The sequence below is a fragment of the Podarcis erhardii genome (assembly GCF_964252035.2).
Source record: "Podarcis erhardii genome assembly, chromosome: 10".
NCBI lineage: Eukaryota > Metazoa > Chordata > Lepidosauria > Squamata > Lacertidae > Podarcis > Podarcis erhardii.
The window spans coordinates 35,183,048-35,209,818 of record NC_138500.1 but is presented as its reverse complement, the minus strand read 5'-3'; the positions used below and the strand labels follow the sequence as shown (position 1 = coordinate 35,209,818).

Below are 26,771 nucleotides of genomic sequence, written 5' to 3'. Positions count from 1 at the left end.
GGACAGGGAAAAGCATCCAGACACCATTGCTATGTTTACCTGAGCTGTTCTACACTTACGAAGGGACATGCAATTTGTGTGTGTGTACATAAACAGTTGTACCTCACAAAACAGTAATTTGGAAGTAACTTTTGTCCACAACACCAACTTGTTCAAAACGTATGCTAGTGGATTAGAAGATGTGGGAAAGGTTACTAATCATGAAATACACCCTATGATATAGCTTTCAATGGAAGACCTTTATTTGGAACATCAGCTCGTTGGAAGACTTGAAAGACTTTAAATCTTAAAGCTGGAAGAGAGCCCAGAGCCCTTGAAGATATATGACTATTGATTCAAAACCCTAAAATGTATTTTATATAATTGACTTTTTATTTCTATTCTTTGTATATCGTATTGTTTTATTGCTATGGCCGATGGCTGACGCAAATAAAGTTTCATTCAAGCTATAGCTGCAGCATAAAGGAATAACTGGGGAAATAGGAAGAATCCCACCCCATTGGATGAATCCTGTCTATTCATCTTTCTAAAAAAGCTACACCTTGACAAATAAAGGGGATGAAACAACCCTAAGGTGTCTCTGGGGTAGTCATTACTCCTTATGGTCACCTACCACAGAACCTTCATGTTTATAGGCCTTAACATTTCCATAGGAAACCATACACTGCCTGAGGGCCAACACTATGCCTTGTTGCTCCTTGGGAGAATGTTTGCCTTAGAAGTAAAATATATCTCAACATACTTGGTCCCCTCATAGAAAAAGCAAACAAACTTAGTGAAGTTTGACCACTGTCCACATACATATTTACACAGAATTCCTTTTGCCGTTTTTGTGGTACATTCACTCAGTATGTATTTTAATAATAATTGATCTGCTATCCTGCCCCACTTGCATGGACCACTCCGCTGAGAGAACCAAGTCCGTATATATTCCTCCTCCTCGGCCTTAAACCTGTTACGCCTTTTCCTCTTCTCCCACAACTTCACCGCTTTATTTCGCTGTGAGAGAACGGAAAGGCAACCGCGCAGGCTCGAAAGTATCCCGGTGAGGGGGGGGGGGCAAAAGAAACAAACCCGCCGTACCGCTTTTTCAACGGAGGGCCCGGCCGGCGCTTCGTCGCCCTGACAATCAAACTTGCCGCCCTCGCGGAAACCACCGTTGGCGGCGCGAGGCGGAGGGGGCGGGGCTTCCTAGGGCTCGACTTCCGGCCTCAGCTCCCGTGCCCTGTTTTCTCTCCCAGTGACAGCAGCGGAGGCGGAAGCGAGAGAGAGAAATAAATAAATAAATAAATAAATATACTGTGTTCGAACCGGTCAGGTTAGGTTGTGCTGAGGTGGCCGTCATGGCGTAGCAGAGCCGGGGGTCGCGGCACGGTCAACCACGCCCCGCGGTGGGGCAGCGCTTCCCCCCCCCCTTCAGGCTGAGGTGAGAAGCCAGCGGGGCTGTTGCTGCGGCGGGGGGCCGAGCGTGGCCTTGAGACCGCTGAGAAGGGAAGGGCTTGCTCGCTTCCTTCCTCAGAACCGTAGGGTTGGGCCTGGGCTGCTCACAAAGTGGGGCAAGAGGGCTTGGGGGGGGGAGCTTCCCTTTTGTGCCGCCGCCCACGAACAGGCAGTTGCCGAGTGGCTGTCAGCCGACTTGGGGAGAGGGAAGGCAAGGGGCCTATCTGCCTGCGGTGTGGCAGGAGCTCTCAAACCCTTTCTCAGGTAAGAGGGAGGGCTGCTTTGCCGCGCTGAGGGGTGGCTGGTCGAGGTATTGAAATTCCCTAATTGCTCTTTAAGGTTTCTGCTCTTATTCCACTGCCGCTCTCATTTCAGCAGCAAAGGTTCTTCGTTCAAAGATGAAACCAGTCTTGCTGTGATAAATGCAAAGTATCCCGCACAAATATTGCTGAAGTGTCCAGTAACGGTAGATTTTACGGTGAAAATATATTTGAAGGCTTGTATTGACAGAAGCACACACGACTGACTTATGTAGAACATTAATTGGAGCTTTTGTGATTCCAAATGGGGCGTGAGAGCATCTGTGCGCATATTATGTGTACTTCCCTTGCTTATTACAGGACTGTATGTGACAAAGCCCTTGTGAGGATTGTCAGGTGTCTCTTCTAAGCCACACCTCTTCTTTTAAGGCAACAGCCTTCATTAAGCTGCTGCTGTATAGGAAATAATTGTTTTCCGGTGCCTCCTACACTGAGTGTTCAATGTCCATTCTGAAACTTTCTTCTGACAATTCAGTTTAAATATAGTCAGCAAGCCTCGGAGGCATGTTGGCAGCAGTAAGCAGTTAAATGGAAATCTTACCCTTTGAAAACACCACCTGGGGAAAGTTGCTAGTGGCAGTAGTCTGAATTCTTTACTAAGAATTCCCATAGGAACCACTAAATTCAGTGCTGTGATGCTTATAATAATGCAGCAATATCATCAGAGTATGTTTTCTTGAATGACTTACTAGTTTAAAATGTAGATCCTGTACTGCGGTAAAACCGTAAATAACATTGAAAACTAAAAAATTTCCTGCTAAAAGTAGGGTGGCATTACAGGCTTATGGGTGATACTATATATTAATAGATAAGTAGCATTCATTAACCTTTTGTAAAGTATAATATTGTGTGTGAGGGAGAAAGACAAAGTGTGCACATGTATACTGGGATATTTCACCATAAATCCTCAACATTTTAAGAAGAAACAAGAAAACAAAAAATGCAGTAAATGATCTATTATAAGCTCTGAATTGCTTATGCAAGTAATGCATGGTTTTTATAAGGAAATCAATTGGAAGAAGAATGTTTTACAGTTTAAATGATATATTGGTACTATTTTATCTGCTGCTTATTGCAAAGCTGACATCCAACAGTTTTATGTGAGTAAGATTCAATTGTCAGGTCAGCTTGCTAAGTGTGACAGAAATTCACTTGTGTAGTGGGGCTTTGCATTTCTCAACTACCCCCTGCAGCTCCCCTGTTCACCCCCAAAAGCTGTACAAGTATACTCTGCTACACAGGTACAATAGGTGATAAGATAAGAGTGTTGGATCCAGTGATTTGTTTGTATTAGGTAATGGATAGAAACTATTTAAGTAGCCTCGGGACACTTCAGCATACTTCTAAATTTGTTAAGCAGACATTTAATGCTCAGATTAAAAAGTTATATTTGCTGGCCTATCCAACTGCAGCAATAAATCTTTTAAATGAACTCATTCTAAACATCCAGATATTTGTCAAATATGATAACTAATTCACACCCTGAACTCTCTTCACTTGTTTTGCAATCAAGGCGATGTTAATTCTAGTGGTTAATTATTTTTTCATAAATTCTGTGGTGGACCAAACTGGCATATTAACTTTGTCTGCCTATTCCTGTGCATGATCTGTTGATTCATCCTTTTTTGGATACAGTTTTGCTTTCACTTGCCCAAACAGCTGATATCTTTAACACCTAAATTATAACAGAAAGTGCTAGCTGTGTTAACATTTGTTAAATGTAGCAACTTAGTTTTCATCTCTCATATTGACAGCTTCAAACAGGAATAGAAACTGATTTTCAACTGCTGCTTTTTGCTCTTATTTGTGACAGCATATTTCAGTTGATATAAGTACTGAGATTGAATGCTGGCTAGAAAAACATAGACTTAAATATTTATATCATTTGCTTAATAACATTTAGAGTCTATGTTCTGCTTAGCAAAATTTCCAAAATGGATTCTGAGCTTTCTTTTTTTTCTTTTTTTCTTTTTTCTTTTTTGTAGGTAAATGTACTAGCATACATTCATAACAATGGAGTCCATGCTAAACAAATTGAAGAGCACAGTTACGAAAGTGACTGCAGATGTCACTAGTGCAGTCATGGGAAATCCAGTTACCAGGGAATTTGATGTTGGACGACATATTGCTAGCGGTGGCAATGGGCTTGCTTGGAAGATTTTTAATGGCACTAAAAAATCAACAAAACAGGTGAGGTTTTAGGAGGGAAATACGTATTGCTTCTAATGTCATTACAGTGATGTTTTAAGGAACAATTGCCTAAGAATACATGGTTTAACAGGTGTAGAAAAAGAAATCACAGGATGTGTAACTTATCATTTTTATGTATCTACTGTATAAGTTGTATAGGGTGTTAAAGCAGGAGGAGTACCTCTGTTGGGGATGCATTATGCTCCTTCTGAGGTATTTTTTCCACCTTTGCTTGCCACTCAGCACTCATCTCTCACCCATGACTCCTAAAAGCTGTCAGCATGCCAGAAATGGCTTTGACTGGCCAGTTAAACCAAGTGAGGATAGCTGATGGGTTTCAAACCCTTGGTGAGTTAGGGACTTCCCCTGCATGCAAAGACAGACTTCATCTGCCTTGTGGGACATTCTTGGGAGAAGAAAGGGCTAAAGAGTAAACCCTACACAAATCTGGAGTGGAGTCCCAGTTGGATGTCACCTTCTATGCCTCTTCCAGCAACTCTTGCAACCAAGCTGTTGCCAAACATATTGCTCTGCTTTCCTTTGGACCACATCAGCAAGGCCAAGAGGGGGGTTCTGTCACCTTGGCAACCCAGGACCTCCAGACACACTGCCCAGGCTTGCACCCTGGGGAGGTCACTTCAGTACTGCTAACACAGTGCCTTCTTGAATTCACCCCAGAGGCCCACTCCATTGTCTCTCAAGACAGACAGGTGCCAACAGTGCACCGTACGCACTCATATGGTTTGCACAATGTCCTTGAGGTTAAACAGATCTTGAAAGAATAGCAAAGAATTAAATGTTCTAGTCATAGTTTCTCAGATTGGTCACCTCCAAGTAGCTCTGGCTGTTTGCAAATAGATACATCAAGTTATTTGTAATTTATATTGGGTTTTGTGTGTACCTTTGATTTGTTTCAAACAAATTGCTCCATTTGATTTCGCAGTTATATATTTAACTACAGAACAAAGTAGGTCAATTGTTTTAAGGGACTGAAAGTTCTAGATTTATTCAAATGTCTTTCAGCAACATACCTTTGAAACTTAGTTTCCAGTACTAGGCACTTAGACCAATATATGTATCTGCACTCTGGTATAACAAGTGTTAAAGTAGATAAATAACTAATATCGTGCATCTTTTCAACAAAGAGTAAAAAATTATTATTATAATGCCAATTGTAGTGGTAAAATGTCAATAGGAAACTTACTAAGGTGAAACACTATTGGAATAAAAACATAGCAGCTTGGTAAAAGGGTTGCAGTATGCTGAATGCACTTGTTTGGTAAATGAACTGTGCCATAAATGTGGACTGCAAAGGAAAACATAGTATAAACAACATTAGCAATCTGTGTTTATTTAGCAGTGCAGTTCAATGTGCAGTTTAAAGGCCTATTGTGTTCAATAGGACTTATTCCCAAGGAAATGTGTTTTAGAATTGCAACATTTCATGCTTTGGTAAAGTGGGTGTGGTTTTAGTGAGTGGCATTGTGACTGGTGGCTGTTGACAGAGCTTCCAGAGTGCTGTCTGTCCAGTGCTCCTACATTCATTTTTGTTTCTACAACTCTTCTTGAGTAAGCTTAACTGCTGGTTGAACAGAGGATAATGAGCACATTAAACTAGCAGTAGTGAATTGCCCTGCCTACCACTGATGATGAGAAGCAAACCTTAAAGTTATATTTTTAATTAAAAAACAAACAAACACTGGTAGCTATGCAATTCTGGTCTGAAGAAAAATATTTTAGAGTACTTTGAAATCTTGTAATAGAGTTGGCTCTGACATGTTTCTTCCATGAGAAATGTTCAGTGTGAATGACTCCCTTCTGTCTGCTGTAGTTTTACTATGTGTAACATCCTGATGACACTTTGAGCAAGACCTGGATAATTTTAGAAGTCTTGTGGTGTTCTAATATAGGGTTGCCATATATATATTTAGGAAAACTTTAAAGTTGTTGAGTTTTTGTTTTGTTTTGTTTTGTTTTTTGAGATGTGACCCAAGTTGTTGAGCTGTTTGTAAAAAAAAAAAAGGGAACATAATTATTCAGTTGTGTTGCTGAAGATCCAGGGTGAATCACTGCTTTGCAGCAGAAATTCCCCCTGGATGTATACATCAGACATATCCAACGTATGGCAAGCCTATCTAATAGAGATGTAGTCTGACATTTATCCGTTTGGACATTATTGCTAATTAATATGTAGGCATTATGGGACTCTAACACAACACCTTCCGTTTTGCTTAATTGTTACTGGAAGAGAATATATGCAGGTTGGACAAACTATTGCTCAACAGAATATTGAATTTGTTAGTACAACTTAACATTAAGGAGCAAACTTTCCATGTTAATATGGTTGCTATGTGGGGTAGGGCAGAATTTGGCATTGATAGGCTGCAAACGAAGGGTGCTTTTTCCTGCCATTTCCCCTCTGCCAACACACAAAATACAGTGCTATTTTTCTAGAAAGAGAGGTGCTGGAACTCACCACCAACACTGCCTAGTTCTTAGAATGGCAATAACACCCACCTGAGAGGTGCCAGAATTGAGTTCCTGTGAGTTCCCCCTGTATTTACACACACACAAACACACCTAACTTCTGAAGTGGCCCACTGTAATAATGTAAAGACAGGATGGAAACACTATTATAGCAGTGGCCAATTTATTTTAAAATTGAAAGACAACAGAAGCTATTTATTATTATTGAAAAGTATTTTATTATTTTGTAGCATTTTAGTTTCTCGTATAGTTCACTAATAGTATTTTTTGATTAATTTTTAGGAAGTGGCAGTTTTTGTTTTTGATAAAAAGCTGATAGACAAATATCAGAAATTTGAGAAGGATCAAATCATTGATTCCTTAAAACGAGGAGTTCAGCAGCTAACAAGGCTGCGACATCCTCGGCTGCTGACTGTGCAACATCCATTGGAAGAATCCAGGTAAGTTTATTACTAAAACAATTACAGCTTTGAGTTTCCATACATGCTCAAAAGTTTCTGAAAATTAAATAATCTACACAATCTAATTTCTGGAAACTGTATCCACTTCTCCCAAAAGAAATTGTATAATTGTCCAATGTGTATCTGTATTCTGAATATATGCCAAGTATTCACATCCTCATTATTATTTTAGTGATTAAGAGATACAACTGATGTGGTTTATTCTGCTTTCCTTTCTGCTGTTTGGCAGAGCAAAACTCACCAAGTTCATGTAGTCCTTATTTGAGTGAAGACCTGTTCTTCACTCTCTCATCGTGATTCCCTGAAGGCCTTGTGAACCTTCCACTGCTCTGGTGCAGTAGAAATTTATATTATGTTGAATGCTGATTTCACTGTCATGGAGTTTCATTTTTCAGGCTGTTAAGAAGCCCAACATCTGGGGCTTTTTCTTGAACATCCTGCACCATCATAATGTCTATTTCCTAACTGTTGCTGTGTCACAAAGTCAAAGTCTGCCTATATACCTACTTACCTCTTGTTCTGAAGTATATTTGGGGAGTTTACTAAGGATATTTGTTTCCTTTTAGGGACTGTTTGGCATTTTGTACGGAACCAGTTTGCGCAAGTTTGGCTAACATACTTGGCAGCTGGGACAATCTTCCCTCACCTTTACCATCTGACATCAAAGAATACAAACTTTTTGATGTAGAAATGAAATATGGCTTGCTTCAGGTATGCACATTGGTGACCGGTCTGTAGTGCTGGTAGTCTTACACATGGGTGGGTATAATGCACTCAATATCTAGCCATCAACCTATATAAACCAGGCAATAAATTTACACTATAGCCACCTGCCTTTTCTCACAAAATGCAGAAACATTTTTTCTTCCCTTGTCTGTTTAGAAGGCAGTGTTAAGAAGTCACAGCAACTAATTAGCTGTAGCAGAAAACCTTTATATTTTGTTCCTCACACTTTATATGCTCTAGGATAGGAATGGGGAACCTCTAGGCAGCTGGATTCACCTCTCCTACACACCCCATATCATGCCCACTTTCCTACAGTACCATCCTATTTCAGTTATTTATTTAGATATGACTGAGCAGGACCTTTCTACCAGTGCTTTTAGCCTTTTTTCTAGTGGTCACTGTCTCTTGCATAATTTTTGGGTCCTCTGCAGTGCTTGAATCTGTGCACATAGTTATGGAAACATTCAAAAGTCCTCAACAGCTCTCAGCAGCTTCCCCAAGAAATTCAGAGATCCCAGAAATGTGGTTCTCAGTAAAGCACTGAAAACATTGTTGACACTGATAGGAATGTCCTCTGTCTAAAGTAAGAGATCAAGTGTTTAGGATGGGAAGATTAGGAAGAAGGTATGTACAGGGAGAATGTGATTTTCATCCCCATCCCAGCATTGCAATGAGGATTCAAATAACCATCCAAGTAACCCTAATCTAGGCTGATCTGCCAAGATTAGCTGGCGAGAGGGGTTGAGCAGAAGGTAAAGGGTGTGTGTATTCTGTAGGGGGCAGTGATTTTTGTATGGGTAAGCTGGATATGGGACGGGTGGTGGGGGCTGGTTAAAAAGACCTGTATGTTTCCAGGACCAAACACTGGCATGCAGTCCTCAACAGTGTTCCACTGAGGCCCTCTGACCCTTAGGATGCAAAAAGGTTCTCCACCCCATTCTATAAAAACAAATGGCTGATCTCTTTCTTAACCACATGAGGAAAATTAAAATGCCAAATGACCATCTTCCAAATCCTGGTGTACGCTGTGGTGTTATCAAGACAAAGGTGGGAATATTTAGATAGCAGCTATGCAAGTTATCCGGGTTTGCTGCAAAACCACTGCTGCCATGGACACAGCTGTGCCTAATGGCTGTTGCTGTGGCAAAGGATTGAAGGTAAAAGTGTGTTGGTCATTGATCTGGACTTGAATCTCCCTACTTTGTTACCCCTTTCTTTTTTACCCCAGCTGCAGCACTTCTAGGACCAGTTCACTTCTGTGGATTGTTTGTTGCTCAAAGAGGAAAACAACATATACCATCATATCTAAGCTTATTCCAAATGCTCTAAAACAAACACCCTGACAAGAATATCTTCCTCTAACAGGTTTCTGAAGGCTTGTCATTTCTACATAGTAGTGTGAAAATGGTCCATGGCAACCTTACTCCTGAAAATATAATTTTGAATAAAAGTGGAGCATGGAAAATTACTGGATTTGACTTCAGCATCTCATCTATAAATCCATCTGAGCAAGAGGTAACAAGGTTTCAATTTGTTTTTCATTATCAGTAAAGGATAACCTGGAAACATTGGGACTCTTAATTAAGCTCTTAATGTTTAGCTACATAACAATACACAAATTTCATAATGTAACCCATTTGCCTGCTGAGTTCAGGATTAAACTTTAGGGATACGACCACAGTCAAGAATTAAGCAGCTTACTCTTCCTAAATTATACAGTCTTTCTTGGAGTAGCATATTGCCCATTAATATATGTGAAGTCATGAGTTGTTATAGTAGAATAATTCCCTCACGCAAAAAAAAAAAAAACCACCATTGAGTGTTTCAATACCAGTTAAGTGCTTTTAATTTATGTTGAAGGTAGGCTACCTAACTGCTAATGGAGATAATCTTGCTACCTAGCCAAGAGCTAATGTGAAACAGACAAGTATGTTCTGTTTATATTTTCATAATGTGTTATGGTAAAGACCTCATATACTTAACTTTAAAAATGGATGCACTCAGAGTAAACACAGGATTTACTTACCTTATATAATGGATAATGTCTCTCAGGTATCATGAGTGATTTAGATCTCTTTAGGTCATTATTAATGTAAAAGAAAATCACTCCAGCTACGTTTCTTTAAACTTACACTTTAAATTATGTTTCTGTAAACTTTTTGCTGTTGTTGTTTTTTTCCAGCCAAAGTTCTCTTGTAAAGAATGGGATCCAAACTTACCATCTTTGTGTCTTCCAAATCCTGAGTATTTGGCCCCTGAATACATCCTCTCAGTGAGCTGTGAGACAGCCAGTGACATGTACTCTCTAGGAGCAATTATGTATGCTGTGTTTAATAATGGAAAACCTATTTTTGAGGTCAACAAACAGGATATTTATAAAAGTTTCAGCAGACAGCTGGATCAGGTATTTTATGGCTCTGTTTGTTAAATTCACATTTGAATACATAAGTATTATGAAGAAAAAGTATTAAAGTGTCTACAAGTATTTTGGTTCTATGTTAAGGAAAAGAACATTTAACTTGTACTGAAGGAGGTGGCTTGTCTGTCATCATGGAAAGCAATAATGTGGGTAAATAAAACTCTTGCCTCATGCTTTAGAGCCTGTTATCACCAAGTTTCAGGGTACTGGGTTCACCTGTGTGTGAGAAGACCCTATTAAAGTTTCTTTCATCCTTGCTGATAAGGAACATCACCAAAGTAGAAATATGTGTTTTACTCCCATTTTCATAAGTTTGATTGTGTTGTATTGGGATAAGGACAGCTACAGGACCTGTTCTAGTGTCTCTGAAACCATCTAAAATGGATGTAGAATGGGTGCAGAAGTGGGAATATTTGCCACACTGGGGAAGCTCTTGGTTTGTCTTTCATGAATTGAGCAGGGGTATATTACCCCCAAAATGAACTTAACACATATTTTGTTTATCTAGCAATTAAGTGAACTATCTTCCATGTAGTTCAGGGATTTTTTTAAATGATTTTTTTAAGTAGATCAATGAATTCATGCAACTGAACTACATAATTCCAAGCGCTATTCCAGTCATACTGTATGCAGGGTTTTGTTTTAATGCTAATGCATGTGCTTTATTTATGCAGCTTAGTCGTTTGGGCGCCAATAACCTTCAAGACATTCCAGAAGAAGTCCGTGAGCATGTAAAACTACTGTTAAACGTAGCTCCTGCAGTCAGACCAGATGCTGACCAAATGACTAAGGTAAAAAGAGTACTTAAAACAGCTGTAGAATATAAGAAAAACCTTTTTTAAAGTGCTTTAATAAGCAGCATTTAACTGCTTAATTTTGAAGGGTTTTTAAAAACAACAGTCTGGTTCAAAATTTTCAATTCAGGAGATTAAACCTTCTACTTTATTGCCTCATAACAAGCACTCAGTGATTAACTGGAACTGTTATTTTGCAAAATGTTCTCTTTTTTTAGAGGAGGATGTTTTGCCAAAACTAGAAAATATGTATTTTCTATATATATGAAAAAGAGAAAAATTTCCATTTAGTGTTATTCCCATCTTTGTTATTTAGTTGAGATTTTAGATTTGTTCTCTTTCATATATGCTTTTTCGGGTTTAACTTAATTGTATTGTCTGCAATCATATACCTACCTACTGGGGAGTAAACCCCAGTGAATTCAATGGGGCTTTTTTTCCCAAGTAGACATATAAAAAGATTGTGCTGCAAATGTTATTGTGCTTTTGAAAAAGTTTAATATATACCATGCTTATGACCTCAAATATCACTTTCTTTTTGAAAAAATCTGTATTTTTAGATACCATTCTTTGATGATGTTGGGGCGATGACACTACAGTACTTCGATTCGTTATTCCAAAGGGATAATCTTCAAAAGTCACAGTTTTTTAAAGGGCTGCCAAAAGTTCTACCAAAATTGCCTAAGGTCAGCAGTCTCAGATTATTTTAATAGACATGTGTACTGACACAGAACTCTGTGTCTTTTGTAGCTGAAGAATGCATTGCTGCTCTATTATAGTGTTGTTGGAGTAAGAAGAAATAATAATAATAATAATAATAATAATAATAATAATAATAATAATAATATATTTATTTATTTATACTCTGCCCATCTGGGCGGCTCCCAATCAAGTGTTAAAAACAATACAGCAAAACAAAGGCCTTAACAGTTCCTCATTTAAATTGGCATTTTATAAAGTGTGCTATAAGGCAAACTGATATATACCAATATTGTTAAAATTTTGCAATACTTCTGTTTTACTTGGAATACATAGGAATAGCATGTTTTTTGCAGGTTTCTGAAGAAATTTCATTTCCTTACAAAATAATGTCTGTTTTCTTTCAGCGTGTTATAGTGCAGAGGATTTTGCCTGCCTTGACATCCGAATTTGTGAACCCAGACATGGTACCTTTTGTTCTGCCTAATGTTCTGCTCATTGCAGAGGAATGTTCCAAAGAAGAGTATATAAAGTTAATTCTACCTGATCTCAACCCTGTCTTTAAACAGCAGGAACCAATTCAGGTACATTTCTGTCTTAAACATAATCCTGGTCCCATATGAACCAGTTGTTTAGGGCTATCTTGTTTAGGGCTATCTTTTGAACACCAGGTTATTAAATCTTGGGGGGAGGCCCTTCTCTCGGTCCCACCACCCTCGCAGACACACTTGGTAGGGATGTGGGAGAGGGCCTTCTCAGTGGCTGCTCCCAGACTAATTCCCTCACTAGAGAAGTTAGACTGGCTCCCTCCTTGTTCTTCTACTGGCAAGTGAAGAACTTCTTTTTCCAACAGGCTTTTGGGAACTGACTGTTTCAAGGGAAGAGCTTGAGTCATACTGTTTTTGTTGTAATTATTTGTATGTTTTTAATATTAATTCTTTTTATGTTTAATTGATTTTTAATCATTATTATTTCCGTGTTTTTAGTTGTTCTTATTTTATCTGTAAGTCACCTTGAATTCCTGTCAGGGAAAAAGGCAGGGAATGATGATGATGTTGTTGTTGATGTTGATGTTAAGCTTAACAGCCAGTAATATTTCAAAGCAGCCACATATTTCAGTATGTTTATTGGTTAGTTGTATTGGTTGGGTACTAGTTGGGCTTTTAGTGAACTGGTATATACTGTCTGTCAATCTAGAACATTGCACTTTGTATATGTACTTCATTCTCTTGGAAAGTTCAAATGTATTCTATTGGATTACTATCTTTCAAATAGAGAATAATGTCAGAATATTCTTCTTTTCCATGCTTCCAGGCTAGCAACATGGTGAGTGTGTGCATTTGCTATGTTTACATGAATATTTGATTATATAAGGTGATAGCAAATGTTACCCTGGAAGTGATTAACAAAAAATAAAGCTTTGACACATGTCAATACTCCATTTCTTAAAAACAGATTCTGTTGATATTTCTTCAAAAAATGGACTTGCTGCTAACCAAAACACCTCCTGAAGAAATAAAGAACAGTGTTCTACCAATGGTTTATCGAGCATTAGAAGCACCTTCGATTCAGATTCAGGTCTGGTAATTTTTGTTCACCTTCATTCTAGCTGGAAAATCTAGCTGAAGATTTGCTTACTGAAAGGAACTCCCTCTTCTCACATTTTTATTTGTTTCTCTATTTGTGCTTACTCCACTTGCAGTAACCCCTGAAAATGGTTCCAGGGAGTTGAGAGAAGCTTTAGGAGATAGGTGCGAGGGAACAGCAGGGAGAAGGGAATATAGGCAAAAAATCCCTTCTCTTTCATCAGTGGTGCCAACACTAAATCAGAAGCCCTTTCTGAGAGAAAAGCTAGGAAAGTTAGAAGTGATAAAAGGATTCTCTCTAGTAAACATTCTGGTCATGATTCATGGAACACATGGAAAATTACACTCTCTCTGTGATTGTATAAAGTTCCTAAAACATTTGCAGGCAGCATTCAAGCTTAATCATCTTATTTTGGACATTTTGTTACTAGAGGAATATTTTAATAACATTTATGAGGGAAGTTGTGGCCCTCCAGATGTTGTAGGACTACAACTCCCTTTATCCCCAACTATTGGCTGTGCTTGCTGTGGCAAGAGGGCCAAACATTGTTGTTCATTATTATTAGCGGCTCTGAACTCTTAAGGAAATGGAATTCTAAATTTTGTTTCAAATAAATAAAATGTTATGGTTTATTTAGTTTTAGAGTCAGAGAGAAAGACAGAACTGTGGACTTAGTATTATTTTTTTTAAACTGCATATTGTTCATATATACTAATTGTGATACTTTTATTTTCAGGAACTCTGCTTAAACATAATTCCTACGTTTGCCAACCTTATAGACTATCCATCAATGAAAAATTCACTGATACCAAGAATTAAAAATGCCTGTTTACAAACATCATCTCTTGCTGTAAGTTGAAAATTCAGAAGTCTTTAAAACCATATTGAAATTGTTTTGCTGTTAATTTTCTTTTAAAAAAAAAACAAACAAATAATTGAAACAGATATCTAGTGAGATACTTACAGTTCCATATGACTACGTAGTACTTTACATTATGTAATAATCAATTGAAGCCTTATTCCAGATGCCCCATCTTCAGAACTGAGGTGGGGTAGATACTGGAGAGAAGGTTTTATTTCCTAGAGGCATCCAGCATTCCATTCCATCCCTTCCCCATTCATACACCAGCCTTCGCCCAACTTGGTGCCCTTCAGATGTTCTTGAATTCCAACTTCCATCACTCCTGGGCAGCATTGCCCAATGGTCAGGGATTGTATTTTCCAGATTTATATATGTTCTCTGTTTTTGTTGTTCATAGTCATAGTTAAGATTTTGTTAATTTCCAATGTTAGTCTTACTTGGAGTAGGCCCAGTGAAATCATTAAGTTCATTTGGTCTACTCTATGTTTGACTACTGTTGGATGTCACCCATAGTTTGGTGGTTTTAGAATATTCAAACAAGTAAGACCATTGGATTGTGCTTTTTCTCCTATATATTGTGTGTTGGATAGTGTTTTATTTGTTGGCAACCAAAATTGGGTTGAAAGTTGGGATATATTAAATAAAATGTGTTGTGACTTATACTACTGGTTAAGCAATAGTACACAATTGAGTGGGAGAGCTTGGCACATGGATACTGTTACTGGCAGCAGTGTATGTTTACTGTAACATGTAGTTCCCAACCAGCATGCTTCTGTGTGTGTAAAAATAGATAAATCACATTGCCTCCTAAATCCTTTACTTTGAGAAATTAGGTCTATTCAGAAGTCAGTCACATTGAGTACAATGGGCAAATAAGTTTAGGATTGAAGCATTAATTGTTTATATGAAATTAACTCAAAATTCAAATCCTGTGAACATATGGCTATTGAAAAATATTAAAACTCCTGTATTGATATTTTCAAGCATTTTCTCTATTTTTTATAAAAGTTTAGTTTAGAGGGTTTGTTTTTATATTCATTAGGTACGTGTAAATTCCTTAGTCTGTTTGGGAAAGATTTTGGAATACTTGGATAAGTGGTTCGTTCTTGATGATATTCTGCCTTTTTTGCAACAAATTCCTTCCAAGGAACCTGCAGTCCTTATGGGAATTCTAGGTAACATGATATTTTGTTTCTTGTGCTGTCTGTAGTAGTCTCTCTGTGGTATTAATCTTTGTGGTACTGTTGAATGTACAATACCACAAGGCATTACAAGTCTATAACTTTTAAAAATAATATCCCATATTTTTTGTTTTCTTTTAATTTGGCCAAACGCTGTAAAGACTTGGTTTAACTTCTAAAGTTCACAGTTACAGAAATAATTCATATAGCATCTTTTCGTTTCTCCATTCCCTTGCCCTCGGAAAAATGCAGACCGCCTTTTAAGAAAGGTGTAAATTGTAGTTGGTGTGTGATAATTTTTTTTTTTAAAAAAAATACATTTAACCTAGCATTTGATTCAAAGGAATATATAATGATGTTACTTTGTGAAGGCATGATTATTAGATAAATCATTGTGTTTAATGTTTCATAAAAGGTATCTACAAATGTACCTTTAGTCATAAGAAACTGGGAATTACAAAAGAGCAACTTGCAGGAAAGGTTCTGCCCCATCTGATTCCTCTCAGCATTGAGAACAATCTTAATCTAAATCAGGTAGGATAATATTTTTCTCCTGTGTTTATTTGTAAGTATCCTTGATTTCATTGGGACTTAGAATCATAGAACTGAAGAGTTGGAAGGGACTGCGAGGGTCATTTATTCCAACCTCCTGCAATGCAGGATTTTTTTGCCCAACCTGAGAGTCTCATGTTTTACCGAAAACTGCAGCTATAGATAAGATTGCAACACTTTTGTAAAATGCTATTCATTTTGTACGCCACTATAAAGCAGAAAACATCCTATTGCTATCCATTGCAGTTCTACATAAATATGGTGAACCATTTCTTCTCACATGTACTTGGATGCTAATTCTACTGCCCAGTTTCTTCCTTCTCTTTCAACAACACTTATCTTGATTTTCTGATAGAAATGTATTTCCCTCTCTGATCCCATTACTCAGAACTTCTCCCCTCTCTAGCTAGTGGGTGTTCTAATGTTCAAGGGATCCATATTTACCGTATTTTTCGCCCCATAGGACGCACTTTTTCCCCTCCAAAAATGAAGGGGAAATGTGTGGGCGTCCTATGGGGCAAATGCAGGCTTTCGCTGAAGCCTGGAGAGTGAGAGGGGTCAGTGTGCACCGACCCCACTCACTCTCCAGGCTTCAGGAAGCTATCCGCAAGCCTTGATAGCCCGGTGGGAGTTCCCGCAGGCTCGCAAGCCTTGCGGGCAGCAGCCTGCAGCCCGAAGCATGGGCGCCGCCATCCCGCTGTTCACCGACCTGGTTTGGAGGCTGGCGCTGGGGAGAAGTGCGCTTCTCCCCAGCGCCAGCCCCACAAGCTCGGGGGACAGCGGGGAGGCGCGCTGCGCCTCCCCGCTGTTCCCCGACCTGGTTTGGATTCCCCGACCTGGTTTTGGGCGGGAAATAAAGGGGGGGAATTTCCTTTATTTCCCCCCCAAAAAACTAGGTGTGTTCTATGGGCCGGAGCACCCTATGAGACGAAAAATACGGTAGTTTCCTGTCTCATATTCAGCTATTAAGATATATGGATCAAATGCATGGACAAGGACAAATACTTATAACTGTTCATTTTATAGGCTGCTTTTTATATCATCTTTGACTTCCCTGCCTTGTTTGTTTCATGTTTTTTACTGGGTTTGTATTCCATTGTTAGCTACTTTGATCTATTTACTTAGAAAAATAAAAGCATATGCCTTTTAAAATATTTTTTAAATTCTGTCTTTTTACCTCAACTTAAATATGAGGGACACAGTAGTTGCTGTGCGACATTTAGCTTTTAAGAATTTAATAAATGAAAACAGATCTAGGAACTAGTTTGAATATTTCTTGTTTGCATACAGTGGTACCTCTGGATGTGAACGCTAGCCGCGTTTCCGCATTCACGGGTCGCGATTTGCCGCTTCTGCGCATGCGCGTGATGTCATTTTGAGCGTCTGCACATGCGCAAGCAACGAAGCCCGGAAGTAACACGTTCTGTTACTTCTGGGTCACCGCAGAGCGTAACCTGAAAACGCTCAACCTGAAGCGACTTCAACCCGAGGTATGACTGTATTCTGCTCATGGTGGCACAGCCTTTAAAATAATAATTAAATATACTTGTATTTCTTTTCTAGTTTAATTCCTTCATTTCAGTCATAAAAGAGATGTTATGTAAATTGGAAGCTGAGCATAAGACCAAACTTGAACAGATCCATGTTATGCAAGAACAGCAAAAGTAAGTGTGCATATTGTTTGTATCTACAGTGAATTATTAGAGGATAGTTTACAGTCTTCTTTTATAGTTTCCAAACTAACTGGAAAATTTTCACTGTTCATTCAAGATTCAAGTGTCTTTGTTATACCACTCAAGCTTCCTTTTTATATTTTTAGTTCAAATCTGTACAGTGTGGTTTTCCTTATAATAAATGGGTTTTTAACTTGGTATCTGCATTTCTTGCATATCCATCCACTTCCCAGTATTGGCAAAGACTGGGAATTAACAAATTGGACCAACCTTTCCTTAAATGCCATTTTTGAAGAACCCTTCTTTGGTTGGTTGGTTATTTGTATTCATCTTTCTTCTAGAAGTTCAGAGCACATTTTTAGCTTCACAACAACTCTGTCAGGTAGGTTAGTCACCAATGATTTTCATCAGCAGAACTTGGAACACCAGTTTTCCATGTTCAAGGAATCAATCCACTATGTCTCCCACTAATTTAAATATTAATTTTTATGTTGCAGATCAACCATGCTAACCAAATCACCCTTCTATGTTGCTTAGAAATGAAATTGCAGTATCTAAGACCAGATAGCAATCTCTTTCTTAGCACAATTGTTTCAGTCCTAGCTCTGCCGAAACTATATATATATAGAGAGAGAGAGAGTATACTTTTTGTTGGTTTTGTTATTTTGTCACATGAATAAACTATTATTAAAGGGAAACAAAATTGGGAGACAAGTTATTGCTCTTCAGCAGGGATGGAAACCCTCTGGCTAAATGCAGCTCCCAGACCACTCCACACGGGAACATTGTCGAAAAGGGAACGCAGATTTCAGGCTGAAAAACCCTCCCCACCTAAAACATAGATTTTCTTACTAAGGATGACATGAAACCGTAAGACTTCCATGAGTGAAACGGAGAAGGCAGCAATTTTCAGCTCTCATCCTGCCCCTACAACTCCCCAAGTCTGTTCCAGAGGAATGGGAAACACTCTGCAGCAGATTTAGGAGGAGCATGGGAAGCTGCAATGAGAATTGCTTTCTGTCCCATTCATGGAATGAATGACACGTTTGGATACAACTAAATATATTTTTCAGAAGTATGCAATGACATTTTTGGTATTTTCAAGTAAAATAGATATTCTTGAGCAAGGTGCTGTCTATTTAACAGGTGAAGCCTAAGAGGTGAAGATCTTTTTTTAAGGAGATTTTTTATACTATCAAATAGTAGCTAATGTTGCTTATATTTTAATTATCTGATATGCTTTACCTCATGAAGTACATATACAAATTAATATTGGAAATCATTTTGGATTTCTGCAAAGTAAAGTAGCTTGCAAATTCTTCACCCATAGGTGAATCAAAGCACATATTCTCTTACACTGAATTAGTTCATTACAGCAAAGTTCATTACAGCAAATTGTCTACCATTTGTCTTGTTAAAGATGGAACATATAATTTGCATTTTTATGGGGTTGGTTTTATGCTGAAACTATTTGCTAGCACCTTGTTATAATTGTACTTTTGCATTGTAGATCTTTCGATATAACTAATCCAATGAGCCCACCTGAAGAAACAAAAGCCAGTAATACAGGCAATCAGGCAAGAAGCTGTCTTTATTGGATCATTCCAGTATTTGCTTAATCAAATTCTTTTTAAAGATAAATGCATCTTCATCCATCTTTTTTAATTTGAACAGATTGACAAGGTGTTTAGCAGCCTAGGAACAGATATCTTAACTAGTGGACCTGATTGTAAAGAGAATGGAATGTTGACAAATAAGAGAAAGGTAAGCTTTTATAAATTATTGTGCAAGGTATAAATAAGAAGGAATTTTTCATCAGTATGCTTATCAGGGGTTCTATAGCCTGAGCTATGTATCCAAGTCTCTGAAGTTGATGCCACTCACTAACAATCTATTCTTTTGAAGGGATCGCTTACACTTGAAGAGAAGCAAAAGTTAGCAAAAGAGCAAGAACAAGCACAAAAAATGAAAAACCAACAGCCACTTAAACCTCAGCCTCACACAGTTACTGCCCCAGTCAAACAGGTATGGATTCAGTCTTCATTGTAATCTTTGGTCCTATTGCAGCTAACTAATAAAAATAAGTTTTATCCTGTAAAATTTGCAGTAGTTGCAAATCTCAATTTGCAATTGCATATAAGCATCCAAAGTCATTGCTTTAATAAAGTGATTGGGCTGCAAATGTGTGAATGCAAAAATGTAACCATATACATTTACTTGTAAACCAGGAGTTGTTAATCTTTTCCAACTTGAGGACTACACTGGCACCTTCCAACCTGTTGTATGGGTGCACATGCCAATGGTGGGCATGGCAAAAAAGGGACTTGTCCACCCCACAATAAGCATGCACATGAACACACATCCCATACACAACAGTGTGCACGTATGTCTCACAAACATGCCAGGGAACATACACCTGGATTGCAGCTTACTCTCTCCAAATGAATAATCTGGTAAGTGGAAGGAGGGAGCAGTATGTACTCAGTTTCCCTTTTGCTGTTAACTACTGGTGTCACTCACTCTCTGTCAGCTGGCACTGACCACACTGGCTGCAATGATGCTGAGCAAAGAGATACAATCTCTAGGAAATGATGTAAAGCAGAAGCACCCGTGAATTAAGGAAGCATGAGACAACTTACTGGATACAGTGCTGCTATCACCTGTACTGATTGAGGGCGGGTGTTAGGGCATTTTGGAATCCTCCCCAAGCCCATGGAACTACTGGGCATCACAGCAGCAAACCGAATGGTTAATTTAAAAAAGAAAGAAAGATAAATTTTGGAAAGCTGTGAAAAGGCTATTCATGGGTCGTAGGTTAGCATCCCCTGTTGTAAACTCATTTTTGAGTTGCATGTACAATATGGCATTCCAGCCTCCTAAAATGATCTTACTGTGCTGCCATCTGTTTTTCATCCTTAGAGCTGCTGCTTATGTTGAGTGCTATTGCAAAGTATTTTAACCATAGGTACTTTTTCCCCCCCAGACCAAGGACTTGACTGACACTTTGAGAGAAAGCATGGCATCATTGACCAGCCAGCCCATCAACAAACCTAAAGTTCCCTCTTCAAATAGCTTTTCTTCAGTGGGTATTGGAATGGGGTTTCCATCCCCTGTTGAGAGCGCTAAGAGAAATGGACTAAATGCTAATATGGGATTTCAGCCGTCTGGATTTGGGATGGGAATTGGTACTACAAGCCAGAATTACTTCAGTACTGCTAGTGTCACAGGAATGGCCAACATGAATCTGATGCCAGCAGCAAACATGGCACCTTATAGTCCTATGAACACTACAGCTGCAATTTCACAACCAGCACAACAAAACAGACCACCAGATATGTCAGCTTTAGATAGCCTGTTTAGGGCTCAAAAACCTAAAGTTAGTATGAATCAGTTGTCGCAACAAAAAACAAACCCATGGCTTAATCAGTTTGCACCTCCTCAGGGTTCCAACAGTACTGCCTTAGGAACGCAGATGAATGCAATGGGACAATCTGGCTTTGGCTTGCAGGGAAATCCTTTCTTTAGTCCTCAAAACTTCACACAACCAACAAACAGCATGACAAGCAGCAGCTCAGCTAGTAATGACTTAAAAGACCTCTTTGGGTAATAGCTCTGATTGTGAACAAGGTAATGTATGGTTAAAAACCTGATTTGAAGAAACATCATCTAGCAAAATGGACAAGAGAAAAGCTATTTCCAGGATGCGACTTAGTAATACACTTTCATTTGCCTATGCATTTAATTTTCTTAGGCACAAAGTGATCTCTCTTGCCCCTAATTTCAAAGTTTTGAGGTCAGGTTGTGTCAATCCAGGTGCCCAGAGTTAGAAAAAAATTAAAACCGCATACCTCACACCTTCAGAATTGTGTCTTCTGACCACCATGTTATTTTACAAATAAACATCTTAACCAATAAAAATTAGCAGTAGGTTGTAATTGCTGATAAGCTGTTGGAAGACTTCAAACCCTGGGCTCTTGTTGATCTTGTATTGTCTGAATTTGATATGATACTGAGTTCTAAATACATCTTGGTATAATATAATACCTTATAGTAGGGTGCATACATTAGTCTGGAACTTGCTATAAACATACAAGATTGAACATGAAGACACTAGATTGCTACTTACAATCTTCCCAGCAGAAAATAAGGTATGTAGGAGTGATATTTTCCCAGTTGAGATGTGTTCCTTATCACTGAAAAATGCTGCTTAGGTAACCATGCTACATAACCTGCCTCCAGTTGATTATGCCAAAATTTCAGTCCCTACCATAGAAGCCGCTATGCTGGCATGGTGATATTAAAGTCAGGTCTTAAAAAAAGTAAGTAAATAATCATGCTTATGTCTACGCTGAAAATCTAGGCATTAAAGGAATACAAGTGCAAATTAATCTGTTTTGGATCATCCTAGAAGCAAAGGTGGATGACCTCAGAATTTAGAAGTCACTTTGATCACATTGAAATTTGGCTTGGTAGTAGGAAAAGAGCTTCAATTCGTATTCCAAGTTTCTGGCTACTTCTAAGACAAAAGTAAGAGGTTGCCATCCCTCTGATACATACTTCTTTTGAATTTAAATTTGATCACATTCAAGAGACCTCTGAATTGTTTTATTTCAGTTGAATAAATTACAAAGTTGGATGATGCAGCAGTTGACTAAGGCAGGTTGTTTAATGTATGCCAAATCATTGTATACTTAATGTTCAGTCTCACTTGAAAGGCTAATATAAAATTTTCTGCAGTCAGATTTGGAGTGAACAACCATTTTGCATCTCCCTTAAAGGATTCTTTCAAATACAAGTTTCCCCCAAAATGGAAGCAACAGTTTATGTGGTTAATTAACAGTTTATGTGGTTAATTAGTTGGGGGATGAACCAGTCTCTACCCTGTCTGCTATTTCTACTGTACATTTAACTCTTTCTTTCCTGGGAATTTTGAGATCTTTCTTACATAGTACTTTGGACTATAGCTGGCTATTTTGAGAAGGAAAGAATTAGTTACCATTTTTATAGAAAGCCTACATACTTTATTTTTCAAAGCCTTTCACTGATTGAATCATTTTCATTTGCTGCTTAAGAAACCAAAGGGCCTTATGCTGTAAATGTGAGCTGTATTTTGTTAAATTTTATTTCCAAATTTAAGCTGTAATACTGTTAAATGTATCTTAAGAACTTTGTATTATAGCTGCTGCCTTAGTACTTTTGTTTTGTATCTCTGGGACCAGTGATAAAATTGTGTTGTTGTTTTTAAAAAAGAAAAACACACACAACACTTGTGTTATTTATGTTATATTAATACTCTCACTGAATATGCTCAATTAGCTAAATAACTCTGTGTGTAAATTTATGAATATTAAATGTGTTAGGTTCCTTGTATGGTCTCCAGGTTTCTTAAGACTCAAACTTTACATTTTTGTGTAAAGCTTTTCTTTAAAAAAGCAGAACAGTACAGAATATGAAGCTTCCCTATAATATGTGGAAAACAAGTTTCTTTAACGACACAAGGCTGGGGATGGTTTCTTTCAGGGGTGGCTAAATCTGGGCTCTCTTGATGTTGCTGGACTCCAACTCCCCATCATGACCCATGATGAAACATTATAAGTTTTGTATTCCAGCCACAGCTCCCTGCCTCAGTTCGTTGTAAAAAAAATAATGTATACCCACATTTGGGATTGGCCTTTCTTGTTAACCTTTTTATTTTTCAGACTTTCAGATTTCATTATTCCATTGAGACTGCTTGAGAGAGAGCAGGGGGAGGGAAATCATTTTGTACTAATACTGTGGGAGACTTTACCTTAAAACCTTTCAGCCTAAGGATCAATGGCAATTTTGTTGGCCACTTTTTTTTTTTTAATAGTGACAATTATATTTGAGCTAAGGCTGCAAGCAGAAAAAAACATGTAATGAGGAAACACCTTGATACATGACTAAAGTCTCTTACAAAATCAACATGTTATGTTTTTGCTTATAGAAGCATAGTGATTACCTTTCATAAGACAACAGAGGAGAAAGACACTTGTTAAATATAACATGTGAATAGTTCTTTCTGTGATTATCAAATAAATCTCTAGTAAAGTTCTTTTTCAAGATAATTTATGTATTCTTGGAGTCAGGAAGGGATTTTTTTCATCAATTTGCTAGCAGAGATGTTTGTTCAACTTCTCCAAATTCCACGAAGCTGCCATTTTCACAGGAAGATGTGAATTTGGAGATAGACTATTCCTTGTAGAGTTCATTTATGAAAATCTCCCTGACCTGTTTTTATGCTTTTATAGCTGGTGACTTTTTCCTTTACCGTGAGCTAAACAAAGGAGCTGCTATGTGCTCAATAGGATGTTTGGATAATGCTAGTGACACCAGCACTCTCACCTTTTCATAATGACGGGAAATCTACACATGATATGTCAACACCTTTAGATCACTTGACAGGTGTCACTAGCAAGAGTGTTATGGTTGAAAAAACATATAGGGTGAAGGAGTATGAAAGACACAATGATTGTAAATGCTTGAATACAAATGCTATTCTTATTTATTGTACTCTTATGAATTGTAATACCTTGAAGTATGATCTTAATTAGTAAAGCAAGCTGAAAATCCTATTTTCAGCTTCTCAGATTCTTTGAAATACAAAAATTATTATGTAATTTGGAAAGCAGATGCAGCAGATAATAAACCTGCTTATTTATGCCCCGTTTGTATTTAACAGGGATCAAGTCCTGTTTACTCAACATGAGCTGAAATGTTTATTTATACAAATAGAAAGGGAGGGATGTAACTAGAAGTAACCTCCCTCTTTCAAATGGGAGTAGTTCCTAACAAAAGGAAGTTAGGAGTTCATTTAATGAAAAAACACTTAATATATTCAGTTACTTTCATGATATTCCCTTATTAAAATTACTAACACTGGGGTTTCATTTGCACAATGGAACTTCCTCTCCTGTCCCTTCCAGCTTCCTGCACAGTCTCAAAATTTGCTGCAGAGAGTTGGGGACACTCCAGAGCAGATGGTGTGTGTGTGTGTGTCATTGTGTCAGCAGATCCCCAATTAGATATAACCCAATATACACCCAATACACCCAATATACACAGAAGGAATGAAAGTTATAGCCTGACATCAGTTTAGCTGGGTCTGTAAAGCAATATTATGGTAGAAGTCTTAATTCTTGGAAAACACGAATCACTGAAATTCACAGGCAGGCTAATATTTCAGTAGCCTTGCTTTCCCCTCAACTATATTAAGGCTTTTGGCTCTCATAACAGTAAAACATAACAAGTAAGCAATATTGTCGTTTGTCCATTAGAAAATGTTGAGGATTATTTCAGTGTAAACTTGTGACAATTGATTTGCAGTTTTCCACATGTATGTTTCACATAGAAATAATACTTTTCTATCTTTGTACACTATAGTTTCATCGATCTAGCCTAATTGGTATGAGGTGGATATTTCACTCTAAATAAACAACTGCTCTCTCGCTCCTGGTTACATGATGTTTCAAAATTGACTTGTGGATATCTTCTGAAATTTGCCGGGTTTGTGCAGTTCCAGATATATTTTTTAAAAGAACAATTTACCTGGGTCTGCCTTTTTGGCATTGTAATATATACTGACTGTTACAATATATGATTGCAATTTTAATTAACCTGAACTTGGATGCACCAGATTTGTTGTGACAATCTGCATTCAAATAGAAATTGACGGGAAAGCTACGATTACTCCAAGCAGGTTCTGATTTTGAATTTTGGCTTCCAGTCTAAATCTTCAATGGCTCCCTTTGTACAGAAATTTGTAAAAAGAGGTTCTCTTTGAAATACTAAAATTTCAGGCAATTTTAAGTGTTGTATATATCTCTCAAGTTGGAAGTTGTATATTCAAATGGCTTTATATGTATTGAACTCAGGCCTGATTCAAAATATTTAATGTCTGTCTAATTGTACAGTCCTTCCTTAGTTGTGGCAAATTTTATGTTTAGACTGTAAGGCATTCAATTTTGTGTGTGTAAAGTAATGATATTACTCTAGTGTTGCTGTGGTTTGTGATCAGCAGAATGGTTGGAGCATGATACTCTATTTTGGTTTTATTGGACCTTGCTGCTTTTCAAAATAAATCTATTCTTTATATCAACTTTTAAAACTGGTAATACTTAAAAATATGTAAAATGTACAGTGATGGTTACAAGAAATTCCTACAACTTTGTACTGTGAATGAATAACTGTGTAGTTTTCAAATCTTGAATGATGTTGCTTTATTGAAATAATAAACTTTTCATATTTTCACCTTTTAAGGTGAGAGTGTAATGCCTTCCAAATGGTTAAAATTCAATGTTTCCCACAGCAATCTAAAGGACTAAAAAATGTACCTAATATTTCATCATTGTGGTGGTGTTTTCGCTGCATATACATTGTTACTGCAGCATTTCTGAGTACCATAAATTTCAGCACTCTTGAAATGATATAGTAATATTTGTATTAAGCTGAAACTACAGCAAAGAATAAGGTACATCATAGGTCCAATGAATTTAGAAAACAAATGAACCAAAAAACACACATCCAATATACATGGAAACTAAATGGAATAAAATGACCATAAGATGTCACTATAGCATAACAAGTGTGAGGTTGTAAAATGGAACATAATAATACCAAAAGTTCTTAAGTCAAATGTAGTTTCATGTCATATTAACAGCCAAACTTCATTTATGTGTAGCATAGGCCACTGAAGAACTTTTGGCCCCCTCCCCCCATTAAAAATGAATCTCAAGTTAAATGGATGAGTAAGCATACTTGGGGTCACAACATCATATTCACTTTCATAGGGGCTTGGTATATATGTTCAGTTTTGTATTATTTAAACTTGCTTCTAAGTAAATATATGTGAGCTGGACAAAAGCAACTTGAAGGAAAGTTTTCAGTGACTTGTGATCCTCATAGACCTATGTATTCATGTGTATAAGGTAAACGTAAAGGGACCCCTGACCATTAGGTCCAGTTGTGACCGACTGGGGTTGCGGCGCTCATCTTGCTTTATTGGCTGAGGGAGCCGGCGTACAGCTTCCAGGTCATGTGGCCAACATGACTAAGCCGCTTCTGGCCAGAGCAGCAAATGGAAACGCCGTTTACCTTCCCGCCAGAGCGGTACCTATTTATCTACTTGCACTTTGACGTGCTTTCGAACTGCTAGGTTGGCAGGAGCAGGGACTGAGTAACGGGAGCTCACCCCGTCGCAGGGATTTGAACCACTGACCTTCTGATCGGCAAGTCCTAGGCTCTGTGGTTTAACCCACAGTGCCACCCGTGTCCCTTTGTCATGTGTATGATTAATTTTATTAAGAACTTTTGCAATAGATAACTATAAAACCTTCAAATGTTTAGTCCCGTGAGCCTAATTT

The 26,771-nt window shown here is 37.9% G+C and overlaps 1 protein-coding gene across 1 annotated transcript; it reads left to right on the top strand.

Moving 5' to 3' along the window:
- The first annotated feature begins 1,491 nt into the window (after nt 1-1,491).
- SCYL2 (SCY1 like pseudokinase 2) lies at nt 1,492-22,759 on the top strand. Its single transcript, XM_081878235.1, has 18 exons — nt 1,492-1,704; nt 3,746-3,950; nt 6,720-6,877; nt 7,465-7,609; nt 8,990-9,139; nt 9,807-10,028; nt 10,718-10,834; nt 11,398-11,523; nt 11,944-12,120; nt 12,992-13,114; nt 13,860-13,973; nt 15,028-15,160; nt 15,582-15,700; nt 17,282-17,382; nt 18,902-18,968; nt 19,066-19,155; nt 19,297-19,416; nt 20,375-22,759. The coding sequence occupies exons 2-18, from the start codon at nt 3,774-3,776 to the stop codon at nt 20,996-20,998; spliced, it is 2,763 nt and encodes a 920-aa protein (XP_081734361.1). The 5' UTR covers nt 1,492-1,704; nt 3,746-3,773; the 3' UTR covers nt 20,999-22,759.
- Nucleotides 22,760-26,771: the final 4,012 nt, after the last annotated feature.